The sequence below is a fragment of the Gossypium arboreum genome, chromosome 1, assembly GCF_025698485.1.
Source record: "Gossypium arboreum isolate Shixiya-1 chromosome 1, ASM2569848v2, whole genome shotgun sequence".
NCBI classification, from domain to species: domain Eukaryota; kingdom Viridiplantae; phylum Streptophyta; class Magnoliopsida; order Malvales; family Malvaceae; genus Gossypium; species Gossypium arboreum.
Window position 1 is genome coordinate 123208355 of NC_069070.1, and position 22165 is coordinate 123230519.

Below are 22165 nucleotides of genomic sequence, written 5' to 3' on the forward strand. Positions count from 1 at the left end.
ATGGGTGTGCTCTCTCGATATGAAATGTGTAAGACCATGGTTGAAAGATACCATGGCAACTCGATATGAATGTGTAAGACCATGGTTGAAAGATACCATGGCAACGTGATATGAAATGAACAAGACCATGGTTGAAAGATACCATGGCAACATGATGAAAATGAGTAAGACCATAGTTGAAAGACACTATGGCATCATGTCAAAGATAAATAAGACCGTGGATGGGAGACGCCTAAAATTTGTTGAACAATTGATATTCGGTAATATGTATCGATGACGAATGGTTATATGAAATAATTATGAAGATAGATAAACGAAATAAGTATAAGTACATGGAATATAATTTATGTTAAGTTTGATGTAAGCTATTACCGAATAAATATACATAAAATATATGGAAATGATGGAGCATGAAATATTGATATAATGAAATGAATGATATATGCTTATGAAGAAACGGTAAGAACATGATATGTTTCATGACATGTACATATATGATTATCTTTGATATGTTGATACAAGGAAATCATGTAAGTTGAGACTATTATTAAACTCAAGTGCGATATGTCGAGAAAATAGATATATCAATGTTGAATTTATATGAGATATGTGCAAGTATACTAACAATGTTGCTGTTTGATGCTTATACAAGTGTCAAACTGTTGATTGAATGGTAATATATTTATTTATATGATGCATTGAATCGGTAAATATTTAAATTTTTTTAGTGATCTGTAAATGGTAGTAATGCTCCGAAACCCTGTTCTGGCAGCGGATACGGGTTAGGGGTGTTACATAGGGAACCTAACGATGTGTTTGAGTTGATGTAGGAAGATGACGATGGCCCAACCTTGAGGAAAACATCATTTAGAATAGGCTTCATGTTTTAGGGTTTAGTTTTTAGCTTTTTCTTGTTTTTAGTTGGCAATTTAATTAGTTTCTACCATTGCTCTTGTATTAATTGCACTTTGGTACTCAAAACTCACTTTGTATTTTCATTTTCATCCAAAGTCTTTAATATATTTCAACTCCATTTTCTTTTCAAAGTATAAAAATCTAATCTTTGTTGGTATTTTTCATCTCCATTATTTAAATAGGTGAGGCCGAAAGGAGTTCCTATTAAGCACCAATTTGATTATCCCGAGTTAATTCAGTGAGATCGAGAAATAAACTAGACTAAATCATTTAATTTGATAAAATGGTAACCGAGAGAAAAAATTGAGTCCATTAGAAGTTTAAACCTTTTTAGATCCCTAATCCAAATACTAATCAACAACAGAAGTCAACCAGTCGCTTGTGTGCCTTGAATTGTTAATTGCATAATTTTGCATGTTTTACAATTTGGTCCTTCTTAGTGTTATTTAGTTAATTTAGTGCAATTATGCTTGATTATGAATTGCCGTAATATAGTACCTAGCGAGTAGTTAGCTAGACTTTCTATTTGCATACCTGTCACATATTGATTACTTTATCCTCAAACTCTCTTAAGTTTGATGCTTGGAATATTCGAGTGTTCCATTGTAACATTATAAATATTACAAGTCAACCTATTACACTTGCAAAGCACCGCTAAATATTTAGAGTTAATTGTGTTGATTCATAACCTCAATGCATGCACGTCGTGACACGATTATTAGTGTCATTCCAAAACAATTATTGGGTGTATTGCATGATCCTACATGGCCATAGGTTGTTCTTCTCCAACATTAGTTTCCTCGAGGTTGTACGTGACGATTATGACAAGGTGGATACAATGAGAAATGTGTCACGAGGGATGAGCTGTGGACTGTGTGCAAGCATAATCGTCGAAGGTTCACGAAGGGTTACTCGCATGAATGCCACTTGTCTGGCTTCACTAGGGTATAAGAAAATTCACTTAATGAGTAATTTTAATATCCGTTGTAGATTTGCTGTAGTTTAGGTGGTTAGGATACTTGACTCTTCACACATAAAAAAAACCTCGGATTCAAGTCCTGGCAATGGAAATTTTTTTTAAAGAACGATTGGACGCTATGTTTTAAGTTTAACCCATTTCTTCCGAACTTCACGTATGAAAAGGATTCAAGTCTAATTGTTAAATTGTTTTTTTAAATTTATTATTGTGATATTTTAAATTTAAAAAAAAACTCATCAAATGGTCATATAACTAAAAATATGTTGTAATAAACATAAATTTAATAAAATAATTTTAACAATATTAATAGTTAGACTTGAATTTTCAAATCTGAAAAGTTGAAAGCGTAAATTCTAAAAATAAAATATAAAGACTTGTGACATATTTTAATTTATTGGATAAAATACCTAATTTAAAAAAAACACAACTTTTTTTTTTAATTAAGTAACAACATTCGATTCATTCGTAAGGTGTTACCTAAAATATAAAATCTTTTTATATATATATATATATATATATCAGTTATCAGCTTATGGCAACCAATGGCATTCTCAAGGCTGCATATAAAAGTGTAAAATGCCACATACCTTCACTACGTTACATGGTGAAGCTTATCTCCAAAAGTTGACACTTTTTTTTTTTTACTTGTTCATGGAACAAGGAATGTAACATAAGAAACAGAGAGCCTTTAAACCATTTGTCCACCAATATCTGCACCACAATATTAGTTTTATTACACAAAATGTTTTGTAAGGAAAGTCCCACATGATTAGGCAACATATGGAAAATATTTGTATCCAAAGAAACTCGTGTTCAGAGGGTCATTTGAAGTACATTCATATACTTTTGTCTGGATATCCGTTCGATATGGGTGTTGGATAACGCTACTTCAAGAGAGAAAGGAAAAAGGTAAACTACACTTAAAAGGTACTAAACTATTAATAAATTTATATTTTGGTCACTCAATTTAAAAAAATTATAAAATAATTATTGAACTATTCGAAAGTTTTTATTCAAATCACTGAACTGTTATATTTTTTTCTTTAAAGTAAGGCTAACGAGTTGCAAGTGATAATTAGAAAACCGGTACGATGAATCAATACCTATTGACAAATAGAAAAACATACTTTAGATTCAAATCAATCTGTCGGTTAGTGTTGGAAATCAAAGAAGAAAGTTGTTTAAATTTTTGATTGGTGTAGATAGTGCGAACAAATAAGACTATATAACAATGATTTTAACAACCTAATGACTTAAATGAAATATGTCAAATAGTTGTTCAAAAACATGTGTAATAAAGTTATATATGATCCTCCAAATAATTATAACAAACAACTTCGAGTCCACGTAACATATAAGAAAACTACAAGGAAAACACAGGTAAATAAAAAGAGTATAATTTTTGTATACCTCTGTTACAACTAGATTAGTTTTGTATTACTCATACCTAACTATAAAGATTCCAAATCAACAAGACAGGTAAGCAAGCAAAAGCCGACATGTTACCATGTGTTGTGTTCAAATGTTATTTATCTGTTTCTATCATTAGACACCATTTCTCATGAAGATAATTAGCACGGCTTGACCCTAAGACAAAAAGCCTAGGAAATCTTATGGCACTATATGAGTCAGGATCCGCACAATGCTACCATTTTTTCACTTCTTTAAATGCCACATAAACACCAGTGACTATAATTTGCAACTGTCTGTCATTAAATTTCAATCTTAGTAACATGTATCATGTTTTAGTTACATGAATTTGGCAACTATTCTCACATCGGGGTCTGAATTTTATTTTGTCCAAGTTAGATCCTAAATTTGAAAATTGTTTCAACATTGAGGCCTAAACTTCTAGCTCCAATGTGAGAACAATTACCAAGTTCAGGTCCGAATGTAGAAACAAATTCGGGGACTAACTTAGACAAAGAAAAATTCAAGCACTAATATGAGAATAATTGTCAAGTTTAGGGCCTGATTTGGATAAAAATAAATTCAAGCACCAATATTTGAATAGTTGCCAAATTCGAACCCCAAATAGTAATTTAACCCACACAGCAGCTGCAATCATGTCAAGCTGACTTCATCGAGATTGACAACGGTGAAGAAAATTTCATTTCTCAATTCATAGTTCACATCAGTTAACAATTTCCGAAGTCATTCAGAACAAATATGATCCCAACATACTAATACAAAAAAAAAAATCCACCAAATATGACAATGTTAACATAATTTTTCTTTCCCCTACTAGTCGATTACAGTTCATCAAACATAACATATTGAGCTCTAAGGGAAAAAAAATAATGAATGCGTTAGGCAAAAGGCATTTTCATGTGAAAGAAAGTGAATCTGCTTGGGCAATCCAATTAAGTATTTGCACACTTTATCAATTTTAGATCACAGGCATTTTTTTTCTAAAATAAGGGATATGCCTTAAGCAAAAGGCATTTTCATGTGAGAGAAAGTGTATCTGCTTGGACAGCATCATGGAGGCCCTAGTGCTAGGAGTTAGATTGTATTTTGTTCTCTCTACTAAAAAAATTAAAAAATTAGTCCTAACACGTAAGATTAAAAAGCAAATTAATCATTTTTGTTAAATATTTCATCCATTTATACTTTAAAAAATTGGTTGGGCTAACGGAATAACCATGTAATGACACATGGTGTGCCATGTGTATCTTAGGTTGGCGTACAGGGACCAGTTTTTAACAATAGAAATTGATTGAATTTTTAATAGAATGACTGGTTTGCTCTTTGATCTGATGTATAAGCACTAATTTACCTACTTTTTGAATAGAGAGGATAAAATACAATCTAAATCTTAATACAGGGGCCTTTATAGTACTTCTATCATTCAAATATATATAATATAATATAAAAGTATCAGGAAATGTCCATAAAACAAAAAAACCTCATAACCAAATGTTTGCAATGCTCTTAAACAAGTGAACAAACATAAGCCAGAGATAATACCTAGATCATTTATCAGGCTCTCTTTTGAAGGATCCAACAGGGACCACACTTGCAGAGTCATGATTATTCTTACTTGAAACATCCATGGCTTGCTCCTTAAACATGAAGCAATTACCAAATTAATAAGGTTTTTGGAAAAAATAGCAAGTAAAAATAAAGGACAGAACTTTGGAAAACGATACCTGAATCGTTGAAGCCTGGCCATGCAGCCGTTGGGGGTTGGTATTTAGATCAATCAACTTATTACCTACCTTTCCGTCTCCATCATCATTACCGTCAAGCGCCGGAACAAGGGAGTGTTTATGATTTTGCTGGTTCTCTCTCCCTGCAAAATTAGGTTGCCATTTTTGGTCCTTTCTTACATCATTCAGATCAACCGGTTGCAACCCGAGTTCCTCCAAATGAGCAGGCTTATCCCCTGGAAACTACAATAAGGGGAAGAACTTTGGCAGGCTAAAACCAATTGGCTGCAGTAAAAGACCTCCATAGGTAGATAATATAATCGCCTATAGTGTGATAAACTCGAACATGCAATAACAACAATAACAATATAACAGGATCCAACTTAAAGAGCATACGCAATCCCAAATTTAACCAATGTGGGCTTCCTTACATCATTTGGATCAACCGGTTGCAACCCGAGTTCCTCCAAATGAGCAGGCTTATCCCCTGGAAACTACAACAAAGGGGGAGAACTTTGGCAGGCTAAAACCAATTGGCTGCGGTAAAAAACTCCATAGGCAGATGATATAATAGCCAATCGTGTGATAAACTCGAACATGCAATAACAATATAACGGAATCCAACTTAATGCTAACTCGAATGTAAAGAGCATACGCAATCCCGGATTTAACCGAAGTGGGATGACAACCATACCATTAAAACAGTGAAAAAAAAAAAGAGTCTACAAAAGAGTTACAAACCTCAACTCTCTGCCTCAACAAGAGATATCTCCCATGGGTCCTTTTACCTCCAACATGTACAATCATATCACATTGAAAGCAAAGGGAACTGCCATCTACTTCACAGTAAAAGAAAGCTACATACACAAATCAACAAATGAAGAAATTTCCAAAAAAAAAGAAAATGTTTTCACAATAAGTATACTACTCAATAAGAAAAAGGAAATCAAATCATCCATCCATCTATACATGCATACAAGGGCGAATTTAGGGGGCAGGCAGGGACCTTGGCCCCCATGGAAAGTTAACCTTTCAGTCTCCCTATAAATAATAAATTTATAAAATTATATATGGTAAATTTTCCCTTTGTCCCCCCAAAATGGGAAAAAAATCATTTTAGTCCTACAAAAAATAATGAAATTATAAGTTTTGAAATCTAAAAAATTTATAATTCAATTCCCTCCCACTAATATTTTCCTGGATTCGCCTTGATACTTACATACATACATACATACATACATACCTGGTGCATTTTCGCATATATCACAGCGTGGGACATCACTGGGGTCAGCAAACCCAACTCTCACATGTCTACTTGCAAGCTTGTTACACATGTGAACCTGAAAATTCCCAGTAAATTCACATTTAATCAAATTACTGCTAATTTTTTTTAACAAAACTCTTGAGATGATTTCACTAATTTCAATTCCAAGAATTTCAAGTCAAATACCAGTGTGCAAATAAATCAAACTATGGACATATCAATAGATACGCATCGATTAATCACTAGTACTGAAAAGTAGGGAAAAATGAAGAGACCTTTTCGTCACAGGAACGGCAAAGAGCGGCCTCGTCGGCAGCACAGAAAATGATCGCGGCGGCTCTCTCACAAACGTCGCAAAGCGTTCGCATTTTGGCTTATTTGTTTCCTTTTTTGTGTTTAACTCCTTACTTTATTCGCTTTGACGGCATTCTTTCACAGAACGATGAAGAGAACTGATAAAAATTTTCAAAAAGAAACGGATTCAATGATTCTACAAATAACTATTCATTTCAATTACAACGAAAGAGTGATTGAAACTAGAGATGATAAATCGAAAAAAAAAAAGGATTTTCGATAAATGGAGAAGCTGAAAACAGAGGAGCAAAGCAGCTACTTTTGTTTTTCGTAGACTCAGAGAAACTACGAGAAAAGAAATTGCCTTGAGCACAACACAACATTGACGCGCTGCGAGCATTTAAATCTTCATACTCGCTCTTTTATTTTTTTCAATTTTTAACTCTCATAAAATAATTCAAATATAATATAAATAATTTTGTTATTAAATGTAATAATTTAAAAAAATAAATTATAGAGTAAAATTTGCTGAATGGTTTAATTTAGAAAGTCTTTCAAAAGTCTTTTAATCAATTAATAATCAAAATATATCTAAATCAGTACTAAAAAAAATCAAACATAATTTACACATAATATCACTTAAAAAATCAAATCTAAACTGAAAATATATATATGATTTACAAAAGAAAATTCAAACTAAAAATATCAAAAATTTAAAACCATAATCACAAAATATAGTAATTAATTAATAAAATTATGTATTTAATTTTAATTAATTTTTAAAACATTTATTTAATTATATGATAGCGTTTTTAAAGAATAACTAAAAATTAAAGTTTGTTGGCACGTCGATATAATAATTTTTTAGAAAAGATTCCGAACATAAAGATCCATTAAATTTTAAAACAATTTTTTTTATTTTGAATGAACCAATTCGTTTTAGACTTTTTCAACAATTATAAATTTAAAATAAATCAGTTAGATAATTTGTTCATATTTTGGGCAAACACGTGTTAGCATGTCAAGGCGAATGTGTGTTGTTTAATTACGTTGGGTAATAAATCCGTGACTGCTAAGCTGCTGTCACCATGATTTGTTCCCTAATTTTTTTATGGTGGCTTTTTATAAATAACAATCATCAACGCACTTAATGAAGATATAGATGATACAATGATCATTAAGTAGCAGGGTCCATAATACTCGTGATTGGAGCAATCAGCTTACTGAAGTTAGCAGTATTCTATATAAGGAAAAAGTAACATTTAGTACATAAATTTGGTATTTTTTTCAAATTGACCTCTAAACTTTTTTGGTTATTTTTGAAATTTGATAATTTTCTCAATTTGGTCCATATTTTTAATTCCATTAATATGTGATGGTTTGATACTTTAAGATTAGGTCATTTTAACTAATATTTTTTATTACCATTTCTTATATATTCCATAAGTTTTGTTTTTGTTTAAATTTTATATTTTTAGTATTTTAGTGGTGATATGATATAATTTCAAAGGATTATACTATCACATTTTTACGGAATTTAAATTTAGAAATTAAATTAAAAATTGACAAATTCTTATGCATCTTACATTTCAAGTTTTGTGGAATACCATTAGACTATCATCCAAAAGCCTTTTTCTATTTTGGATAATCTTTCCTTTCTTCTGGATAATTGGATTATTATCCATTAAAGGTGGCAAAAAGTGAAAAATAGGAAAAGTTTAACTAAATAATAAAAGATATTGACCTTTCAAATGAAAAATTAATAATAAAATCTTAATTTTTAAAATAGATTTATTTTAATTTTTTATAAAATATGAGTGATAGGAGGATTATGACCATTCACACATTAAGAGGTTTCAGAAAGTGTTGAATTTTATTGAAAAATATTGACGTAATAGTATATAGATATCTCGCAGTCATTGTCAATCTAATGTTATGTATGGTCTTATATATCCATTGGCAAGTGCCTACATATGAAGGCTTGGAAGCTTTAGTCATAGTGTTCCTCTTACATGTGTGTTTGGACGTGACTGACAGGTCATATGTCGTGTTCTTAAAATCGTTTGATCTGTATGACAATTGACCCATCTATATAAGTGACCGTAGATATTGTTTTCTTAACAAGGTTCACTTATTTAATGAGATTCAAAGGTGGGGAGGTAAAACTAAAAAGAAACAATGAAAACGGCCTTCAAAACGATTTTCATCCACCAATTCTCGATTCGTGCTTTGGGCCACCACCCTATCCACGTGTTTTAAATTGAGGCCACTAGTATTAAAAATTATATATTTCAATCCATGCACAATATATAAACCAGAATTCTTGACGTTCACTCTATCGGTAATAAAATAGTATTTTTGAAAAATAAATAATTTTTTCAAAATATACATTTTGAAAAAATAAATAGTGATTTTAAGCAGATAATTTTGTTTAAAGAGGGGAGCTGTAATTATATCCACTAAATTTTCTTGAGAAGGTATATATATAGTTATCTTTAAAAATTAGGAAGTTTTAGAAAAATAGGAAATATGTTAAAAGGGTAAATTTTCAAAACAAAAACTAAAACTACATAAGTACTCTGATTTTATTATTATAATTTAAGGAATTTTTTGTTTTTATTGTATTTTTGTAATTGAGATAATATCAATTAACTCATAACAATTATTAGCATAATTACGAGTTAAATAAGGTTTAGTCTCTCAACTTAATAACTCTATCCAACTTAATCTTTGAATTTGTTTTATTCACATAATAATAAAACTTGACAAATTTTCTCAATCCTAGTTTATGTAATGTAGTGACGCCTCGATATTATGTCACATCATCACTTAAAATTACATTTTAAGAAAAAATTAAGTGATGATATTATACAATATTAAAATATCACATTTCACATAAATCAAAATTAAAAATGTTAGTGCATTTTTTTAAAAAAAGTTAGTGCATTTAGCTTCAGGAAGTAAAGGTTATTTTATTTTTATTTTTCTAGAAAACGAAAAATAGTAAATTTTGAAAAATAAAAATATATCAAAGTTAGAGAATAATAAGAAACATGTTTTCGTTATTTTCAATAAAATGTTTTGAAAAAAGAAAAAATGGAAATAAGAGATTTTTAATTTTCATTTTATGCATTAAATTTACCCTAGTTCAAATTCTTTAGAAACATTACCTTTAAACCTTTTCTTATCTTGTTGCATTTTATTTTACTATTGTAATATATTTTAATAAATTATATTTTAATTTAATTATTTAATTGTTTTCATTTCTATTTTGAAAATTAAATATTTTTCACTATTTTCATTATTTAAAAAACTATTTTTTTAAATATATTTCTCAATTTTCAAAAATAGAAAATGAAAACTTAAAAAATTCTTTCAAAGCAAATGCAACCTAAATCTCTTTATATATATCATGTATCAAAGACAAACCCTAACAATAATCTCAAATCGAAGTTGTTTAATTGAATCAGATCGATTGGCCGAATCAATTGAAAACTAAGTAAGTTTTGTAAAATAAATTATCTCATTCTACAGAGTTCCTTATCTGAAACTCAAACTTATTTTGCAGATATGTAAACATATAGCACCCTACTAAACCAGATTGCGAGCATCTTTACTCAGCTCGAGAACACAAGATGATAACAATTGGAAACTTTCACATGTCATGGTTCCATTTTTTCTTAGTTTTACACATATTTTGATGATCATATCCCTACACTCATGATCAAAAATGTGTTCAACACAAATGTCAGACATTGGAACTTAAAGGAAAGAAGACTCGGAGCAACATAGGATGAGCAATCTCAAGGGCATATCAAACTAAGAACCCTAACCAAAGTTAAGGACAACATAGATTTTAAAATCCAACTCAAATTAATGTGTAAATGAGACACCTAAATTTACAAGCTATTCATATTCGATTAAAAAATTGTTTAAATTCAGTTTGATTACTATCAAGAGCTAAAATTATCGAAGTAGTTGAACTCCAGCGTTCTTAATACTAGACTGAAGTATCAAGCAAGACTAATCAAACTTTTTATTTTATAATATATATTTGTTATTTTTGAACTAAAGCTCTAGCACTAATCAAGCATAAAATCAAACTCAAGTTAGTTTGTTTCAAATCAAGCTATAACCTTAAAAATAAAACTCCATTGAACCTCAACTTCTTACTGCTTGAGTTTAGCTAGGCTTAATTACACAAGTAAACCAAATATGGAGAGAACATACTATACTAATAAACTCAATGGGACCATAAAGCAACATATGAAAAGAATAAATCAAAACTTTCCCACCGACACAACATTCTGGTGTTAATCAATTAGCCAAGAATGTGCAATCTAAGTTAAGAACATGGGAGGGATCAAAGCACCATACCTGACACCAGCATCACCAACAATTCCGATAGCCATTCCGGCAGAAAGCCTGGCGAGGCAACAAGCGAGACCGGATGAAAGATGGGCATAACCAACGAAACGATGGTACGATTTGGCCTTTGGATTGATCCCAGTACCGATGTAACAGCAATGATCAATCCATAAATACCCAAAACCGGCCATAACAACTCAGGCCTCATCACACCCATCGACGCCACACCAGCCCCGCTCTTAGCCGTCCCGTACGGAGCTCGCCATACCTGAATTCACAAGTTTAATTTAACTTCTCTTCTTCGATTCAAACCCTTCTGAATTTCAGAGTGCAATATTTACTCAACAGAATCAAAGTAATAACTTATATTTCATAAATATATATATCCCATATTCAAATATCTATTTCAAACCACTGAATTATACAATATTTACAATGAAAGTAAAAGTTTTCAGTAATTTTTCATCAATTAAACCATTAATAGTTTATTTGAATGCAATATTCAGATTGACATGTAAAAGACTAATTCACGCGAATTCCGTCATATAATTCCAATATAAACAACAAATATTGACTCAGCTCAATCAACAGAATTACTTATTTCGTAACTATTCATATCTCAAATTCAAATATCAATACTAAATACCACCGAATTTATACAAAATTCATAATAAAAATTAAAATCTTATGATCCTTCTTTTTCAATTTATTCGCTAAATATTGCTATTAGTGATCCAAAAAAAAAATACTATCAGAAAAATGAAATAAATGTCAAATTAAAACAGATTTAATATCAAAATAATTAAAAGGGTCTAATATTTAAAAATAATAATGATATATTGAGAGGTAAGGATTAGTTACAGGAAAAGACGAGAGCAGCGGCGCGGCCGAGGAAGCCGAAGAACGGCGCCGTTTCATCGGGGGTGAAAGAAGAAGACATTTACGGGTTTACTGGACCAAAACGGTTTCGTGTACATCTGACGAAAAAACCAGTCGAAAGCTTTTGATCTCTCTGTTATCTCCCCGCTTCTTTTTGCCGCGCATGAAGGAAACAAGAGGGAAGGAAATCAGCCATTTTAATTTTGCGCGGTAATTGGTTAAGTGGGCAATTCATGCAATTGGGCCCATTTTCGATTTTTATTTCGCATATGCCTATTTCCAAAGTTTTATTTCTATTTTTTTTTGGCTATTTTTTAAAAATTAATTTTTTTTTGTCTTTGAGCTAATTGCACCAAACATCCCTAAATCGTGAATCCATTCTAAATTAGTCTCTAAACTTTAAATCATTCTAATTACATCCCAAACTATTGAGCTTATATTAATTAGGTTCTTCCATTATTAATACCGTTAATTTAAGTTCTTCCATTATTAATACAGTTAATTTAACTTTTAAATGACATATTAGAACTTATGTGACATAATTTAAAATTATATTTTAATTAAAATGAATATTGTAAAAATTATTTTTTTAAATCTTAATTTCAAGATTTTCAATGCTTTTTTACAAAAGCTTTATTGTTAACTCTTTTTTTTTCAATTTTACTTTATTTTAAGGTTTTTAAGTTATGCAACAACGTTCTATTTTCTTTAAAACTCTAATTTTAATTTTAGCTACATAAAATTTGGTGTGTCATTTAATAGTTAAAATATTAATTTTAATAATAAAATACCGATTGATACAACATCAATAATTTAGAGACTAATTTAATATAAGGGTCGTAGTTTGGTGGTGTCTAGTACGATGAACACTTTTTCTTTTTTAATTAATTTTTATATTTTATGATAGGCCAAATTATGTTATTAGTCCCTACATATTGAGTAAGTAGTGAATTTAGTCCTTATACTTTATCAATCAATGTTAGTCCCTATACTTTTTTAATTTTAAGATTCCAATCCTAATCTAAAATGGTAGAGTTAAATAAGTTTGATTAAATATTGTTTTGAACTATGCATAAACTTGTATATTTAGTAGAACCAAGTAATATTTTAAAAGTGGGAAAAAGCGCATGTTAGGGAGATGCTCTCGATGCGCTTTAGTAGGATTATTGTGTGTTGCTATATTTCCTTGTTCTTTAGAATTTATTGTAAATTTTGCATTGATCATCATTTTCTACTTCAAATTTATTGTTTCTTTTGCTTAACTTCGAAGAATCACATGCTTGATTAGAGGAGTCTTTTTGCTACTAGCACAAAGTAATATTATATTTTTTTCCTTTCAAGTTTGGGAAGAAGGCGTTATTGTAAAGCCATCATGTCAAGTCTCCAAATAAGACATATGAATTTGACAACATGCCTAATAGTTCATTTCCTTAGAAGACTCGAAACTTTGGATGAATATAAAAATTGGTCAATATATTATTCAGGGAAAATAGGGCTATGAATGTCAAGTTAATGAAAAACAAATTGTATATTTTTCAATTTAAAATTTTGAAAGCCGGGGTTTAAGTACTAGAGCATAACCCTTAACACATACAAAATAAGTCAATAATACTTAAAGAAATACGGGCTAAACTTGAAAAAAGCTATAATTTGATTTGAAGAAGATGCCAAGCTAGATTCAATTAAGTGCCTTTGGAGCCTTCCACATAGCAAGGATTAAGCTATGTCCCTAGTGTATTAGGGACTCTTTTATATATAGATAGCATCAATGTGTCTAAATAAAGATTGGTTTTTGTCGAGGTATGTATTGAGATATTGGAAAATCTAGTATTGCCTAAGTACATAAATGTTAGTTTTAAAGGATAATGCTTTTGTATCTATTACTATTGAAATTTCATAGATACCACAACATTATGTATTTAATTCATATTCTTCAAATTTATTGATTTTAATCTTTATATTTTTTGAAATTTAAAGTTTTTAAATTCATTAACTAATATCATATGTTTTTTTGCGAGAATTATGGAAAAATAGCAAGCTGGCAATTAACATGTAACCAAATTAACAGCTACTGATTTAAGCTAACACTGGAATTTTAAATTTTAAAATAAATAATTTAAAAATAACCAAGTTATAGTATATGAACTAAATTCACAATTTACGCATAATAAAGGGCCTAATAGCACAATTTAACATTTTAAATTCAGCATCTTTGACTAATTTATACTTATTCTCTATTATTAGTAATTTATTGGTTTTTTTTATAAAAGTATTACTAAAACATAATTAAATATAAGAATATATGAGAAACAAATTAATTACGAAATAGAATGTTTTCTAAAGTAAATATCAGTGTCGCCTAATTGGTTGGCGGCACCACCCTATTTAAAAGTAATAATTTTTTGTCGGTGCTTATTGATAGCAATAGCGGTGAATTAAAGTGTGATAAGCCAAAACATTTACGAAAAATTATTCATTTTAGATTAGTTGTTATGAAAAAAAATGGTTTATTAAACGATTATCCCTTAAAACATGCGGCATTGTGATGCCCCAAGTTTCTTTTTTACAATAGTCAATCTAAAAGGGAAAATTTTATATCAGGTATGAAATGTTTTGATTTATTACATTACACTCAAATACCACCACTATGTCAGACGACATTAATAAAAATCATTTTTTCTAAAAAAAATTAGGGTGGTGCCATATAGAAAATATCTCATTTTATAATTAATCTGTTTACATACATTTTTTTATTTAATTATTTTTATTAAAAAAGCCTAATTTATTTATGATAAATTAAATAAAATTTAAGTGGGTCTGGGCCAAGGAGCCGATCAAGAGTCCCAAATCAGACGATTCTTATCATTGATTGAAGATAGGATAAAGGCAAAATAGAGCAGCCAAGAGTAAACAGGTGGCAGCAGGCCCAACAAAAAATGGGGAAACATTTTAATTTCGTTGTTCCAAGTCCTTCGTAGAGATAGCAGATTTGATTTACAGAGACCAAAGGGGGGAAAATGGCGATCACACTGAACAATGGATTTAAGATGCCAGTGGTTGGTTTAGGTGTTTGGCGTATGGATGGAAAAGACGTTAGAGACCTCATCATCAACTCCATCAAGCTTGGTTATCGTCATTTCGATTGTGCTGGTAGTTTGGGCTTTTTTTTTTTTAATTTCTTTATTTAATCATTTATTAGAGTGTGATGAAATCATTGCAATTTTCATACTGTTTCATTATATCTGAGGTTTTTTTTTTGTTTTTTTTTATTTTTTTTATTTTGGTTAAACTTTGGATGTTAGTGACTGGATGAAGTTTCTCAGTTCAAGTGTTTTGGAAAAAAATTAATCACAATAATTATGGAAATGATAACATTTTAAGAATATTTATGGACAATAAAATGATTTTATTATGCTAATCTGTTTATTTGTTTATATGACTTGGGGGATAGAGTTAAGGGACTGCTAAAGTATGGTTGCATGAACCGTCTAAGCTAAGCCTCGAGTTTGAGTCTTATAGTACTATAGAGTCATAGATCTGGAAATCTAAGAGACGGTTGTTGGACAATATATATGCATTCATTGATTGTGTTGTCATGTATTGTTAGTGGCACATATGTCATGTTCATATTCCTCCAAACAGTCGGTGGTTGTCTTGGGTTTGTGTTCTGTAGGACTTTAGTTTGACTGATTGAAAGTTGTTTAGATATGTGGAGATTTAGTCTTTATTGTTACACAGGCATTCTTTGATTGTGTTGTTATGTATTGTTAGTGGCATATATGGCATATATGTCATGTCTATGTTCCTCCGACAAGTTGGTGGTTGTCTCGGGTTTGTGTTCCGTAGTACTTTAGCTTGATTGATTGAAAGTTGGTTGTATATATGGAAATTTAGTCTTTATTGTAGTATAGGTTTTCTTTGATTTTATTGTCGTGTATTGTTGGTGGCATATATGTTGTGTTCATGTTCCTCCGACAAGTCGCTGGTTGTCTCGGGTTTGTGTTCTGTAGTATTTTAGTTTGACTGATTGAAAGTCAGATGGATGTGTGAACATTTAGTCTTTATTGCAGTATGGGCATTCTTTGGTTTTATTGTCATGTATTGTTGGTGGCATTGTTCATGTGTCTCCAATGTGTCCTTGGTTGTCTCAGTTGTCTGCAGTTATCTGGGTTAGAGTTCCATATTTCTTTAGTTTCACTGATTGGGATAATCAAGAGACGGGTGGTTATGTGAAGATGCAGTCTTCATTTCAGTACAGACATTCTTTGATTGTATTGTTGGTGGCATATATGTTGTATTCGTGTTTCTATGATATGGGTTTGAGTTCCATATTTCTTTAGTTTCACAGATTGAGATAACCGAAAGATGGTTGGTTATGTGAAGATACTGTCTTCATTTCAGTACAGACATTCTTTGATTGTGTTGTTGGTGGCGTGTTTCTATGACATGTCTGCAGTTATCTGGGTTTGAGTTCCATATTTCTTTAGTTTCACAAATTGGGATAATCGAAAGACGGTTGGTTATATGAAGATTTAGTCTTTATTTCAGTACAGACATTCTTTGATTGTATTGTCATGTATTGTTAGTGGCATACATGTTGTGTTCATGTTTCTCCTCCATGTCTGCAGTTATCTTGGGTTTGAGTTCCATAGTTCTTTAGTTTCACAGATTGGGAAATCGAAAGATGGTTGGATGTTTTAAGATTTACTATTTATTTCAGTACAAGAATTATTTGATTTTATGTCATGTATTGTTGATGACATTATGTCGTGTTAATGTTTCTCTAACATCTATACTGTGTTTTACAGCTGACTACAAGAATGAAGCAGAAGTTGGTGAGGCATTGTCTGAAGCATTCAAAACCGGGCTTGTTAAGAGAGAGGACCTCTTTATTACAACCAAGGCTAGATCAATGGAAACTTTAAATCTTCTTTTTTTCTCTTTGTACTTCATTATCTTGTAGTTCTTATCTTATCCAGTTCGATTGCAGCTTTGGAATTCTGATCACGGGCATGTTCTTGAGGCCTGTAAAGACAGTCTTAAGAAGCTTCAGTTGGATTATCTGGATTTGTATCTAGTTCACTTTCCCGTTGCTGTAAAGCACACTGGTAATTCCCAACTATTCTCTTTAATTGTTTAGCATACATTTTACTCAATTCAGGTAATTTTTTCTTTGTAAATTTCATGTTTAAATTCTCTTAGTAAGCATAGGATACGGTTATGGGAAGATTACCCTTCAAATATATGGAAAACTTAAAAAAGATTGAACGTACTCATTTCGGATGGTTAAAAGGGCTCTCATCAGAAACAACTGGGAAACTACTCACTCTTCGATTTTGGCTGTATTTTTTTATGCCTGCAGGAGTCGGTCAAACGGGCAGTCCTTTGGACAAGGATGGAGTCCTGGACATAGACACCACTATATCGTTGGAGACTACCTGGCACGCGATGGAAGACTTGGTTTCCAAGGGTTTAGTTCGTAGCATTGGGATCAGGTCTCAAATTCCGTCTTGACTATCGATTTGCATCCATAAATCTTTTTAACCTTAGACTTACATCTGATACAAATTCCATATACAGCAACTACGACATCTTTTTAACAAGAGATTGCCTAGCTTACTCCAAGGTGAAGCCTGCTGTAAACCAGATAGAGACACATCCTTACTTCCAACGTGATTGTCTTGTAAAATTTTGCCAGAAGCACGGAATCTGTGTTACTGCTCACACTCCATTAGGAGGTGCTGCTGCTAATGCAGAATGGTTTGGAACAGTGTCATGTTTGGATGATCCTGTCCTTAAGGTACAAAATTGTCCACCTGATGTTTTGGTCATCTAAGTTTATTTCTAATGTGCGTACGTCCTTTGGTTTCAGGCGCTAGCTGAGAAGTACAAGAAAACCGTGGCTCAGATCGTTCTCCGGTGGGGAATCCAACGAAACACGGTAGTCATCCCAAAGACATCAAAATTCGAGAGATTGAAAGAGAATTTTGAGGTTTTTGACTTCGAGTTAGCCAAAGAAGACATGGACAAAATCAAAGCCATTGACCGGAAATATCGGACCAATCAACCTGCCAAGTTTTGGGGCATCGATCTGTATGCTTAGAGTGCGATGCGGGTATTCTTTGTGTGGCGACTTATGTTTTATGAAGAATAAGAGCAAAAAAAGTCCATGACTTGCATCAACAAAGAAAAAAACTTATAATTAGATTCATCAATCGCCCAAGTTTCTTCTTCTTCTTTTTTTTAAATGTACCTAAGTTTCTTGTATGTTATGACATTTACGTTTATCTGTATGGATTGAGAATAATTTTTCTTTCGTTTCTTTTGCTTTATTTTGGGAGGGAAAAAACATTCAAATTTGATACTTATTGAGGGCGCTGACAGGAAAAGTATTTGAAGTGGTTATGCTCGGTTTTATCTTCGGGTTGTCTTTCTACTCTAAAGAGAGACCAAAGGAGTATAATACCTTTATTTGAGAGTTCGACTGACTGCTCGGTAGATGACACTTCAAAGATTTCTCCCAACAGAGCTAATCTCCCTCAACAATACCCAATACTTCTATCTCCCTCAACAATACCCAATACTTCTATCTGACACATTTGGACCATGATATAAGGCTATGATCATTCAAAGATGTTCAAAATACATGAAAAAGCTTAATAAAAATTGAATACCTGTATGGTGTACTCCTTTTTATTAGTCACTCACACTTGGGTTGGATTTACTCTTTGTTTTTATTGAAATTAGATATAAATGATTATTTATGTTGGATCTAAGAAACTTACAACAAGCCAGTTAGATAATAAAATGAATGCATTTGCATTTGAGCTGGTGGGCTATGGTAGAATGACTTGGCTTCCATTCAATAATAGCGAAGTGCGAGTAGGGGTGTTTAATCGGTTAACCGACCCAAAATAATATTAATTGACTTTTCAAAGTTTTTAACCGTTAGCCGAACTGAAAATTTTTTGGTTAAATCGGTCGGTTAACAGAATTAACCGAAAATTATATATTTTTTAATTTTTGGTTAAAATAAGTATAAAATTAACCGAATTAATCGAATTAACCGAACTACCTGAATTAGCCAAATTATTTGTATAAAATTAAATGCTTTTAATTTTTATTGTTAGTTTTAGATTTTTATTTTTATTTATTAAATTATTTGTAATTTTTATAATTGGGTTGGGTAATTGGGTTGGGTTGGGTACTTGGATTAATATATATCAGATTGGGTATTTAGATTTATGTTGGATTGGGTTTGAGTGAATAGTGGGCTATTTATATATTATAATTTTTTTAATTAATTTTTTTCGGTTAATCAAATTTTTTCGGTTAACCGACCAGTTTCGAACTGAATTAACCGTTAACCGAAAACTTAAAAAAAATTTAATCTACCCCCAACCTAATTTTTTCGGTTTTACCCGAATTTTGCACACTCCTAAGTGCGAGTGGAGAAAACAAGCTAAAACATTCATATATAGTATTTATTTTAGAATCAAATAAACAAATAGTCAGGATGGCCGAGTGGTCTAAGGCGCCAGACTCAAGTTCTGGTCCTCGTGAGAGGGCGTGGGTTCAAATCCCACTTCTGACATTTTATTTAAGCATTTTACTTAGAACGGCGTCGTTCAGGTTGCCTCCTAGAGCAAACACGTAATATTATGGGAAATATCCATCCAGAAACAAAGAGAGTAGAAGCTGTATTCTATTTTGGCTGTTAAGTAACATCATGATGTCTAAGTTAGTGTGGGATACCAATCTTAAATGTATTGATGAGGAGAATGGTAACAGTATAAATGGTCTTTGAAACATTGATTAGGTAGGCATGAACAGACATTACCATAATTAGAACAAAAGGAAAAAAGAAACTCAAGCAAAACAGTGTCCAAATTCAATGCTTTAGTAAACTTTACGAAATGAATCTTCACAAAGGGAATATGTACGTGGTAGGAGAAAATGCCTAGCAAGAAACAAAGCAGAACCATGTGTAATTTTAACTAATTACTTCACCTGATTTGTTTCTAAACACACTTTTTTAATTAGGTTGAATTTTATTCGAGTTATTTTGTGTTATTGGCTTTTTTTGTGATATTTGAATTATTTAGATCTCACATATCCCGAGTTAAAGTTGCCAAATTTAAGTACATGGTTCATCTTTTGAAGCACCCCAATGAAATGCTATTGTTTTATAAATTCATTGTCTTTTCAAGGGCAAAACTAAGAATTAGGTGATAGACTTGGTTTAGTATTGTTTATCAAAAGCTAAAATTTTCTATTTATGTTTTTGGCTAAAAAAAATATTTTTGCAAATTATTTTTGTCCTAAAAGTATTTTTGAAAAACTCAAAAGCATCTTATTTAACAATATTTTTATCTTAAAAGTATTTTAAAAAGCAATGATAAATTGGCACTAGAACATTTGAGATGGAGTTAAAGCTAAAATTTTATATTAAAATGATTTAGGTGATATTTTTAACTTTGAAAGGAGTCAAAATTACAATTTTTCTATTTAAAACAGGCTAAAAATGATTAAACTAAAATGTATACGTTTACAATATATTAAAATAGAAATTAATCCATTCAGCTAAGGGGCTAAGGCCCTTGCTTGTCCCTTTGGCTACACCCGTGTGTCTGTTTAAGTATTCGAGCTTTTGACAAAGTGGGTAAATAAAATATCTTACCCAAAACAATACTGACTATTCGAAAGTCCATTGATTTTCACATCCATTGATTTTCACGGCCGATACTTTAAAAATTTCAACTAAGATAATCTCCCGTCAAACAGGTTTTGATTTTAACTTATACACATAAAACTAAAAATAAAAAAATAAAAATCAAACATTTAAATAAATTAACAAACAAATACATCTCAAATTTTTAAAAAGAAAATTTTATCGATAGTCATTTTCAGATTGGGATATAATTATTAGATAATAATATGTATAAGTTAGTGTCAAGTAAATAATTAGATTAAAATAAATTTGTTTTTCTTTTTTCAAAATAAAATAGCAGAATTATATGCGAGTTTTACTAAATCAAAATTTTGATATCACTAGCCCAGATTACTGAATCTTTAAACTTTATATATACACGTGTCGAGCTATCATTGGTCCAGAACCCTCTCTTTCTATTTAAACTCCCTCCTTTTCGTTTAAATCCTAACAAACCATCAAAATTAATTTTCCATTTCGACTAATCTTTTATCCCCTCATTTTTTCACCGAGAAAAATCGTATCTACAGCAATGGGAAATCCGAAGGTATTCTTCGACATGACGATTGGCGGCCAACCGGCTGGGCGGATCGTAATGGAGCTCTTCGCCGATTGCACTCCACGCACGGCGGAGAACTTCCGTGCCCTTTGCACCGGGGAGAAAGGTGTCGGACGCAGCGGGAAACCACTCCACTACAAAGGCTCAACCTTCCACCGCGTGATCCCTAACTTCATGTGCCAGGGAGGCGATTTCACCGCCGGAAATGGCACCGGAGGTGAATCGATATACGGAGCCAAGTTCGAGGACGAGAACTTCATCAAGAAACACACCGGACCGGGGATCCTCTCGATGGCGAACGCCGGACCGGGAACCAACGGGTCGCAGTTCTTCATTTGCACGACTAAGACTGAGTGGCTCGATGGGAAGCACGTGGTGTTTGGACAAGTTGTTGAAGGCATGGATGTGGTTCGAGACATTGAGAAAGTTGGGTCTAGTGGTGGAAGAACTTCTAAGCCAGTTGTTATTGCCGATTGCGGACAACTCTAAAATTAAAAAGACAGCCACAGTGGTTCATGTCTGAAGTTTTAAGCTTCATTTTATGCTGCTTTGTTTTGTTTTAAATGGTTAGTGGTTTTGGTGGTTCTTGAAGAACTAACCATGGAATAAGATGGGCTTTTTCATTAGTTTCCATCATTAATGAACTGAAATTTCAGTTTAAAGCAATTTATGGATTTGGATTATTATAATTGCATGATTTTGGATATTTATTATATTTGATGGGAGGTACGTGGAGGATATCTTCCAAATTTCGTTGCGTCTATTTGTTTATGCAAGTTCGAGCATAGAATTTTCTCCTGTGATATATCATTAGGTGCAATGATGATTTACAGACTCGAGTTTATATCTTGTTGATATTATTATTAAAAAAATATTAATGAATTTCAAATAAATTAATTTATATGAACCGTTTTGACATAAAATATATATATATTTTGAAATAACGATGTTGAATTGTGTGTATGATGGTACTGATTATTATGATGTAAGTCTCATTAATAATGATTTCAATTTTGATATTTTATATTGTATGTGGTGATGATAT

General features: G+C 31.5%; 3 protein-coding genes and 1 non-coding gene across 7 annotated transcripts; 3 read left to right on the forward strand and 1 right to left on the reverse strand.

Annotated features, from left to right (window-relative positions):
• Positions 1–1467: 1467 nt before the first annotated feature.
• LOC108480480 (B-box zinc finger protein 19-like) lies at positions 1468–12065 on the reverse strand. 4 transcript variants are annotated; one of them, XM_053017989.1, is made up of 8 exons: positions 11834–12065; positions 10982–11240; positions 6586–6762; positions 6290–6386; positions 5788–5903; positions 5047–5289; positions 4865–4959; positions 2425–2605 (listed from the first exon to the last, which is right to left on the reverse strand). In XM_053017989.1, the coding sequence occupies exons 3-7, from the start codon at positions 6676–6678 to the stop codon at positions 4870–4872; spliced, it is 639 nt and encodes a 212-aa protein (XP_052873949.1). In that variant the 5' UTR covers positions 6679–6762; positions 10982–11240; positions 11834–12065; the 3' UTR covers positions 2425–2605; positions 4865–4869. The 4 variants fall into 4 exon arrangements, 2 of the variants coding, with proteins under 2 accessions (XP_052873949.1, XP_052873940.1); XR_008269428.1 differs by lacking the exons at positions 10982–11240; positions 11834–12065 and adding an exon at positions 1468–1850 and having other exon boundaries at positions 2482–2605; positions 6586–6997; XR_008269429.1 differs by lacking the exons at positions 10982–11240; positions 11834–12065 and adding an exon at positions 1468–1855 and having other exon boundaries at positions 2482–2605; positions 6586–6997.
• A 2646-nt stretch (positions 12066–14711) lies between these two features.
• On the forward strand, positions 14712–18167 carry LOC108480203 (NADP-dependent D-sorbitol-6-phosphate dehydrogenase-like). The gene is made up of 6 exons (XM_017783109.2): positions 14712–15001; positions 16660–16754; positions 16842–16959; positions 17214–17346; positions 17432–17651; positions 17724–18167. The coding sequence occupies exons 1-6, from the start codon at positions 14869–14871 to the stop codon at positions 17952–17954; spliced, it is 930 nt and encodes a 309-aa protein (XP_017638598.1). The 5' UTR covers positions 14712–14868; the 3' UTR covers positions 17955–18167.
• Positions 18168–19361: 1194 nt separating this feature from the next.
• Positions 19362–19445, forward strand: TRNAL-CAA (transfer RNA leucine (anticodon CAA)). Its single transcript has one exon. It is a non-coding gene; the product is annotated as a tRNA-Leu (tRNA).
• Positions 19446–21016: 1571 nt separating this feature from the next.
• Positions 21017–21869, forward strand: LOC108482034 (peptidyl-prolyl cis-trans isomerase 1). Its single transcript, XM_017785140.2, has one exon. It carries the CDS (start codon positions 21094–21096, stop codon positions 21607–21609), a length of 516 nt encoding a protein of 171 aa, XP_017640629.1. The 5' UTR covers positions 21017–21093; the 3' UTR covers positions 21610–21869.
• Positions 21870–22165: the final 296 nt, after the last annotated feature.

Excerpts from the sequence above, each read along its gene's own strand:
- LOC108480203 (XM_017783109.2), top strand. The coding sequence starts at position 14,869 with ATGGCGATCACACTGAACAATGGATTTAAGATGCCAGTGGTTGGTTTA. Across the intron at positions 16,755-16,841 it reads ACCTCTTTATTACAACCAAG|CTTTGGAATTCTGATCACGG; the intron begins GCTAGATCAATG and ends GTTCGATTGCAG. Across the intron at positions 17,347-17,431 it reads GTTCGTAGCATTGGGATCAG|CAACTACGACATCTTTTTAA; the intron begins GTCTCAAATTCC and ends TTCCATATACAG.
- LOC108480480 (XM_053017989.1), bottom strand. The coding sequence starts at position 6,678 with ATGCGAACGCTTTGCGACGTTTGTGAGAGAGCCGCCGCGATCATTTTC. Across the intron at positions 5,904-6,289 it reads TATATGCGAAAATGCACCAG|CTTTCTTTTACTGTGAAGTA; the intron begins GTATGTATGTAT and ends TTGTGTATGTAG. Across the intron at positions 5,290-5,787 it reads TGTTGAGGCAGAGAGTTGAG|TTTCCAGGGGATAAGCCTGC; the intron begins GTTTGTAACTCT and ends CCCTTATTGTAG.
- LOC108482034 (XM_017785140.2), top strand. The coding sequence starts at position 21,094 with ATGGGAAATCCGAAGGTATTCTTCGACATGACGATTGGCGGCCAACCG.